Source organism: Herpailurus yagouaroundi, unplaced genomic scaffold, assembly GCF_014898765.1.
Source record: "Herpailurus yagouaroundi ecotype Mexico unplaced genomic scaffold, PumYag 84714, whole genome shotgun sequence".
Taxonomy (NCBI): Eukaryota; Metazoa; Chordata; class Mammalia; order Carnivora; family Felidae; genus Herpailurus; species Herpailurus yagouaroundi.
In genome coordinates, this window is record NW_024421216.1 from 1 (window position 1) to 8,657 (window position 8,657).

Genomic DNA, 8,657 nt, shown 5'->3' on the forward strand with positions numbered 1-8,657 from the left:
GGGGCGGACCGAGGTGGGCGAGCTCTGGACACAGAGCCTGGCCTGCCAGGACCGTGGGCTCGGGGAAGCTATTTTGACCGCACCTGCCTAGTCCTGTTCATCTGTTCTTTTTTTTTTAAGTTTTAGAGAGAGCGAGAGCGCGCACAAGCACAATGGGGGGAGGAACAGAGAGAGGGAGAGAGAGAGAATCCCAAGCAGGCTCCAAGTTGAGTCTGCCCGATGCGGGCCTCAAACCCACAAACCTTGAGATTGTGACCTGAGCCGAAATCAAGAGCTGGACACTCAGGCTGAGCCACCAGGGTGCCCTGTTCATTGTTTTTTAGGATTGCTGTGGGAGGTGACAGGCCGGTTGAGTGACCAGCCAGATCCGACCTCAGGGAAAGGCCCTTCCTGCCCATCCCCGCATTCCCCGGTCCCCGGGTTCTGGGATTTTGGCCCATCTTCTCTGGGCTGCCATCATTTCTACACTGGGCGCAGTGGCCCATGAGAGGAAGTGCTAACCGTGTCCAGGATGAGCCCTAGCAGCACCCCTGCGGCCCCGCCTCAGGGAATGTCTCCCCTCCCCCTTGCGTGCTCAGGGGGCCCTCCCTCCTCTGAGGACCCTTACCTGCTCTCTCCTCCCTTGCCAGACACAAAGATCCCTCGAAGTGGACGGCTCAGTTTGGTGAGCTGTCCTCCAGGCCAACATCCTGGAAACTGTGGACCTTCTACCATCGGTACAGGGTGAAGGATATCGTCGTGTATCCCCAGTTCAGTGGGACTTCACTCAAGGACATCGCCCTGCTGAAGCTGTCCTCCTCCGTCACCTACAATAAGTACATCCAGCCCATCTGTGTTGTGGCCTCTTCCTCTGAGTTCCAGAACAATGCTGACTGCTGGGTGACTGGCTGGGGGCACATCGAAGAAGGTCAGGGTGAGGCTGGGGGCAGGTGGGGGGTGGGGCGGGGGGGGCTGCGGGCTCCGCCGTCTGTTCCGTCCACAGCGGCTTCAGCAGCCCCCACCTGGGTCTCTGTGCAGCTGGGTCCCTCCTGGGGGCTGCCCAGCAGTGCCTGCCCCCCCCCCCCCCCCCGCCAGGGCAGGACCTCCTGTCCCCACACCCCGTTCCCTCTGCCTTCCAGAGATTGTGAGCCCGAAGCCACAGTGAGAGGGAGGCCAGCTGGGCCCAGGCTGCTTTCTGTCTCGGGATTTCCGGACTGTGGACATTTCATAGAAATAGAGTCCCACAGCGTGTGGTTTTCTGTCCCTGACTCCTTCACTCAGCATATTCAAGGTTCATGTGTGGTCTAACACGTACCTGTACCCCGTTCTTTGAGGTTTAGTTCACGTAATGTTAAATTAATCATTTTATTCCTTTTTTAAAAAAGTTTTTACAGTTTTATTTATTTTGAGAGACAGCGAGCGAGTGAGAGCATGAGCGGGGGAGAGACATAGGGAGAGAGCCCCCCAAGAAGGCTCCACACCGTCAGTGTCGAGCCGAATGTGGGGCTCGAACCCACGACCACGAGATTGTGACCCAAGCCAAAATCAGGAGTTGGACACGTAACTGACTGAGCTGCCTAGGTGCCCCTAAATTAATCATTTTATTATTTTTTTAAATTAATCATTTTCAAGTATACAATCCCGTGACATTTAAGTTAGTATGTTCACGGTGTATAACCGTGAACTCCATCAAGTTCCAAAACATTTTCATCCCTCCCAGAGGAAATCCGACAGTCACTGACCAGTCACTCCCCCTTACCCTCTCCTTCCAGCCCTTTGGCAGCCACTAAGAAGCCTTTTGTGTTGATGGATATACCCATTCTGGATTTTTCAGGTAAATGGATTCATACGTTATGTGACCTTCTGTGTTTGGCCTTTTTCATGTAGCGTGGTGCTTTAGAGATTCATGGGTGTTCTAGTATGTATCAGAGTTTTCTTCCTTTTTATGGATGAATAATAGTTCATCCTATGGATAGACCACAATGTATTCATCCATTCTTCCATTGATGGGCTTTTGTGTTGTTTCTGCCTTTTGGATACGGTGAATAGAGCTGTTATGAACATTCATATACAAATTTTTATTTGAACACCTCTTTTCAGTTCTTTTGTGTATATATCTAGGAGTGCACTTGCAGAATCACGTGGTAATTCTATGTTTAACGTTTTTTAAAATTTATTTTCAGAGAGAGAGCAATTGGAAGGGCAGAGAGGGAGAGAGAGAATCCTAAGCAGGCTCTGCACTGTTCGCACAGAGCCCGATGCAGGGCTCAATCTCATGAACCGTGAGATCATGACCTGAGCTGAAATCAAAAGTCGCACACTTAACCGACTCAGCCACTCAGGCGCCCCTGCCCATTTTTAATTTGAGTTGTCTTTGTTGTTGAGTTGTAATAGTTCTTTATGTATTCTAGATACTAAACCCTCATCAGATGCACGATTTGCAAATATCTTCTCCCATTGTGTGGCTCTCTTTGCTGCACTTTCTTGCTAGTATCTTTTGATGCACAAAATTTGCAAAATTTTGATCAACCTCAAATTATTTTTCTTTCGTTGCTTGTGCTTTTGATGTCAGGTCTAAGAAACCACTGTCAGATTCCAGATCATGAAGATTTACTTGCATGTTCTTGCAGAGTTTTATAGTTTTAGCTCTTATATTTATGTGTCATCCATTTTGAGTTGATTTTTGTACATGGTGTGAGGTAGGGGTCCAACTTCATTATTTTGCCTTTAGATATCCAGTTGCTCCAGCACCGTCTGTCACAGAGACTCCTCTCCCCAATTGAATTGTCTCAGCATCCTTACTGATTGACTGTAGATGTGTGGGCTTATTTCTAGACTCTGAATGGTACTCCATTGGTGTGTATGTTCATCCTTGTAGCAGGACCTCATTGTCTGATACCTGTAACTTTATAATATATTGAAATCAGGAAGTGTGAGTCTTCTAACTTTGTTCTACTTGTTCAGTAGTGTTTTAGTTATTTGGGCCTGTTGATACTCCATATAAATTTTAGGGCCAATTTGTCAATTTCTGCTAAAAAGAGCATTGGGGTTTGGAAAGGGATTGCATTGAATTTGTAGGTTGCTTTGGGGAAGCATTGCCACCTTCATTATATTGTATCTCCAATCCATAAATAAGGGATATATTTCCATGTATTCAGGTCTTCCGTTTCTTTCAACAGTGTTTTGTAGTTTTTGTTAATAAGTCTTTGATCGCCTCAATTAAATTTATCCCTAACTATTTTCTTATTTTTGATGCGTTGTAAATGAAACTTCTTTTTTTTTAATGTTTATTTTTAAGAGCGAGAGAGAGCACAAGCAGAGGGTGGGGAGAGAGAGAGGGGGAGACACAGAGTCTGAAGCAGGTTCTGGGCTCTCAGCTGTCAGCATAGAGACCGACACGGAACTCGGACCCACGAACTGTGAGATCGTGACCTGAGCCAAAGGCCAAAGTCAGACGCTCAACCAGTGGAGCCACCCAAGTGCCCCAGTAGAATAACAGACTTTTGTGGTTTGATCTTGGGTCCTGTAATTTTGCTGACTTCATTTATTAACCCTCTCCCTCTTTAAATGTATTCATTATGATTTCATGTATACACACACACACACACACACACACACGTCTATATACATATGTACGTATGTATGTAGCTATGGATGATCATGTCATGTATGCATAGAGATAGTTTTACGTCTTCTTTTCCAATTTGGATGTGTTTTATTTTTCTTGCCTAATTGCCCTGATGGGAACTTCCAGAAAAATGTTAAATAAAATGGCAAAAACTGGCATCATCATCTTGTCCCTGATCTCGGGGAAAGCTTCCCGCCTGTCCCCATTCAGTGTGATGTCCGCTGTGGGTTTTTCACATCTAGTGTTTATCGTGTTGAAAAAGTGCCTTCTATTCCTGCCTAGCTTATTGAATGTTTCTCTAATGAAGGAATTTGGATTTTGTCAACTGCTTTACCAACATCCGCTAAGAGGAGCCTGTGGGTTTTTTTCCTTCATGCTATTAATGTCTGTAGTACATTATATTGATTGGTTTTTGTATGTTGAACCGCGCTTGCATTCATGGGATAAATCTCACTTGCTCATGGTATACAGTTCTTTTGCTATGCTGCTAGGTTCCGTTTGCTAGCGTTTTGTTGAGAATGTTTGCATATATGTATTTTTTGTATATATACCTTTTGCATATATATATACACATATTATTATTACTGTTATTGCACTAAGGATATTGGTCTGTTGTTTCTTTTTCTTGCGATGTCCTTGTCCGGGATTTGGTGCCCCCATAATGCTGGTCCCATGGAATGAGTTAGGAAGTATTCCTTCTTCTCCGATTTTTTGGAAGAGTTTAAGAAGGATTGGTGTTCATTTCTTCAGAGGTTTGGTAGAATTCACCACTGAAGCCATATGGCCTAAGGCTTTTCTTCATTGTGAGGTCCCTGACTACAGATTTCATCTCTTATTGGTGTGTTCAGACTTTCCGTTTCTTCCTGAGTGAGTTTTGGTAGTTTGTGTTATCTAAGATTTTGTCCATTTCATCCGCCTGATCTAATTTGGGGTATAGCTGTTTCCCTTATAGTCCTCATTATTGCTATAAAGTCTGTAGTTATGTCCCCACTTTCATAATCAGTTTTGTTGATCTTTCAAAGAACCAAGTTTTGGTTTATCTGTTGATTTTCTCTATTTTTCTATTCCCTACCTTGATTTCCTCTATTCTCTATTATTTCTTTCTTCTACTTTTTAAAAAAAATTTTTTTTAACGTTTTATTTATTTTTGAGACATGGAGAGATAGAGCATCAACAGGGGAGGGTCAGAGAGAGGGAGACACAGAATCCGAAACAGGCTCCAGGCTCTGAGCTGTCAGCACAGAGCCCGACGCGGGGCTCAAACTCACGGACCGCGAGATCGTGACCTGAGCCGAAGTCGGCCGCTTCACCGACTGAGCCACCCAGGCACCCCTCCTTCTACTTTTGAACTCAGCTTGCTTCTAGTCCCTTAAGCCGTAAATCAGGATATTGGTTTGAGATTTTTCTCCTGTATTATTGTGGACATTTCCAGCAATACGTTTATTCCCTTCTGAGAACTGCCTGCACTGAATCCCGCAAGTTTTGCTGTGTCATGTGTTCATTTTCATTCGTCTCAAAGCGTTTTGAATTTTTCTTTCATCCATTGGTAAAGAATATGTTGTTGAATTTCCACATATTTACACATTTTTCAGTCTGTCTTCTTTTATGGTTTCTAACTTCAGTCCACTGTGGTTGGAGAAGATGTTTTGTATGATTTCAGTCTTTTCTAGTTTATTGCACCTTATTGTGTGGACTGACATACCGTCTATCCTGGAGAGTGTTCATGTGTACCTGTGACGGGTGTGGATTCTACTGTTGGGGCAGGTGGTTCTGTAAACTTCTGTTAGGTCTAGTTAATTTATAGTGTTACTCAGGTCTTCTGTTTTCTTGTTGATCTTTCTGATTCTATTCATGATTTTTTTAAATGTTTATTTTAGGGAGACAGAACACAAGCAGGGGAGGAGCAGAGAGAGAGGGAGACACGGAATCTGAGGTGGACTCCAGGCTCCGAGCTGTCAACATGAAGCCCAATGTGGGGCTCGAACTCATGAAACCGTGAGATAGTGACCTGAGCCGAAGTCGAACATTCAACCGACTGAGCCACCCAAGTGCCCTTGATACTATTCATTATTAAAAGTTGGGTATTGAGGGGCACCTGGGTGGCTCAGTCGGTTGAGCGTCCGGCTTCGGCTCAGGTCACGATCTCATGGCTTGTGAGTTCGAGCCCCGCATCGGGCTCTGTGCTGACAGCTCGGAGCCTGGAGCCTGCTTCGGATTCTGTGTCTCCCTCTCTCTGCCCCTCCTCTGCTTGCTCTCTGTCTGTCTGCCTCTCTCTCTCTCTCAAGAGTAAATAATAAAACATTTAAAAAAATAATAAAATCTTTTTTGAAATTGTGTTTAGAGAAAAAGAGTGCGAGCAGGGAAAGAGGCAGAGGGAGAGAGAGGGAGAATCTTAAGCAGGCTCCACGTTCAGTGTGGAGCCCAAAGTGGGACTCGATCCCACGACCATGGGATTGTGACCTGAGCCAAAATGAAGTCTGACACTCAACCACACAACCGACTGCACCACCCAGGGGACCCTGGATTCTCTATTTTTAATTCATGCTAATTTCTGCCTTTTAATTGCAATTTAATCCATTTAACTCATTTCCATTAAAATTAACTACCGATAAGTAAGGATTTACTTCTACCATTATTCTATTTCTTCTCTATATCTTGTCACATCTTTCAATATCTATATCTGTACTTCATACTTTTTTATTTCCTTTTTTTGTGTTTCATTGATTTTTATTAGTGGTCTGTGTTGATTACCTTCCCATTTCGCGTTCTGTGTATTTTCTTAGTGGTTGACCTGGGGATTACGATTAACAACTTAAATTTATTGTTTAAAAATTTTTTTTAAACTTGATTTTTTTTTTAAGTTGAGAGAGTGAGTGCGAAAGTCGGGGAGAGGGGCAGAGGGAGAGAGAGAGAGAGAGAGAGAGAGAGAGAGAGAGAGAATATGTTAAGCAGGCTTCACGTTCAACACAGAGCCTGACGTGGGACTTGATCCCACGACCCTGGGACCATGACCTGAGCCAAAGTCAACAAACGCTTCACCAACTGAGCCAGCCAGATGCCCCAACAAGTTAAGTTTATAACAATCTATGTCGGATTAATAGCAACTTAGCTTCACTTCCGTTCCTTACGCAGCTCTTTCCTCAGAGATTTAGAATTGTTGTATGCACGTGTCTTAAATTATAAAGGAAGGGAAAGAAGTGATAAACCAAAGCCATAATAGTCCTGGCTCTCCTATTTACCCCTGTGGTCACCTTTACCAGCGCCCTCTCTTCCTATGAACGGACACTGGCCAGGGTCCTGAAGACCTCCCTTCCTCCCTTTTCTGTTTCTAGTAAGGCAGGTCTGCTAGGGACGAACCTTCTTGGCGTTTGTTTATCTGAGAATCTGTTCATCGCCGCCTCATTTTCTGAAGGACAGCCTGATAGAGAATTCTGATACAGATACAGAATATTCTCGGTCGCCTGTTTGATTCTTTCGGCCCTTTGAATGTGTCATCCTGCAGCCCCCCCCCCCCACCCCCCACCCCCGCCTCCAGGGTATCTGAGAAGAACGTGGCTGTTAATCTTGGTGGGGATCTTTGATGTGACACGCATGCAGCTTCTCTCTTGCTGTCTCCCGGAGTCTCCCCTTCGATACTTTGATGAAAATGTATCTCCGCGTAGATCTCTTTGTGTTTATCCTGCTCGGGAATTGCTCAGCGTCCTCAAGACAGGGATTCATACCTTTTGTCAAATCTGGGGCATTTTCGGGGCACCCGGGTGGCTCAGTCGGTGAAGCGTCCGACTTCGGCTCAGGTCACGATCTCGCGGCCCGTGAGGTCAAGTCCCGCGTGGGGCTCTGCACTGACAGCTCAGAGCCTGGAGCCTGCTTCGGATTCTCTGTGTGTGTGTGTGTGTGTGTGTGTGTGTGTGTGTGTCTCCCTCTGCGCCTCCCCTGCTTGCGTTCTCTCTCTCTCTCTCTCTCTCTCTCTCTCTCTCTGTCTCTAAAATAAATAAACTTGGAGAAAAACTCTGGAGCGTTTTCAGCCTGGATGCTGCAGATGAAGTATGTTAATCCTCCACCATGTCGGTGTCAGCCCTGCCCCCTGAGCGTGCTGTGGCTGAGGGACCTCCCCGGTGGCCCAGCTAGGGGCTGTCATCTTCGTTCTCCAGACGGGGACACTGAGTTTCAGGGAGAAGCGGTGACCGCCCGCCCATCCCTTGGGTCCTTCTGTGACCTCGTTCATCGCCCATAATGTGAAGGGTGCTGGGTTGGGGGCGGAGGCGTCATCGAGAGCGATGTCCCGGACCCTGTGGGGGCCCCGGGGAGCCCACCCCCCTCCACGCTCCCCCTGTCCCAGATGGCAGGGGAGGGGCCGAAGCGGTCCTCTTCCCCTCTCTCACCCTCAATCCCTGGCAGTTCTGCCGCCTCCTTACCGTCTCCAGGAAGCACAGGTGTCCATCATAAACAACTCCAGGTGCGACTTCCTGTTCCGACGTCCCGGTTTCCTCCGTTACGACCCGGATGACATGATTTGTGCTGGCTCTGAGAATGGCCAACGTGACGCCTGCAAAGTGAGTACGCCTGCCCCCACCAGGGCCTTGCTGGACCCGGGCACCACCCCTCCCCACCTTGGGCCTGGGAGCAACCCCCCTGGTGCCCACCAACCCACCCGAGTTTATTCATGAGAAAACAACCATGGGCCTTATTTCTCCAGCTTGTACAACAAGCATTAATTGTTTTGCCTTCATTGTATCACCTTTGATTCTCACCTGACCCCTGGGGGGGGGGGAGGGAAAGGGGCAATTTGAGACCGATGCCCACTCTGCAGATGCAGAAACAGGCTCGTTCGCTTCCGGGGTGGGGAGTAGGATGTGCACCCGGTCTGCCCGGCTCCACGGCCCCTCCTGCTGTCGCCACAGCTGTCCCTGCCTCTCCGCCAGCCCCTCACCTGCCCCCTGCCCCGCCAGGCCTGGTTCACCCACGCCGCTCCCCAGGGTGACTCCGGTGGCCCCTTGGCCTGTGAAAAGAGAGGTCTGTGGATTCAGGTTGGCATCGTGAGCTGGGGATC

At 47.2% G+C, this 8,657-nt stretch overlaps 1 protein-coding gene across 1 annotated transcript; it reads left to right on the forward strand.

Moving 5' to 3' along the window:
* Positions 1 to 598: 598 nt before the first annotated feature.
* On the forward strand, positions 599 to 8,652 carry LOC121026346 (serine protease 41-like; the record flags this gene model as incomplete). The annotated part of the gene is made up of 3 exons (XM_040469210.1): positions 599 to 913; positions 8,006 to 8,160; positions 8,584 to 8,652. Coding segments are annotated over 3 exons (539 nt in total), but the record flags the coding sequence as incomplete, so codon positions are not given.
* Positions 8,653 to 8,657: the final 5 nt, after the last annotated feature.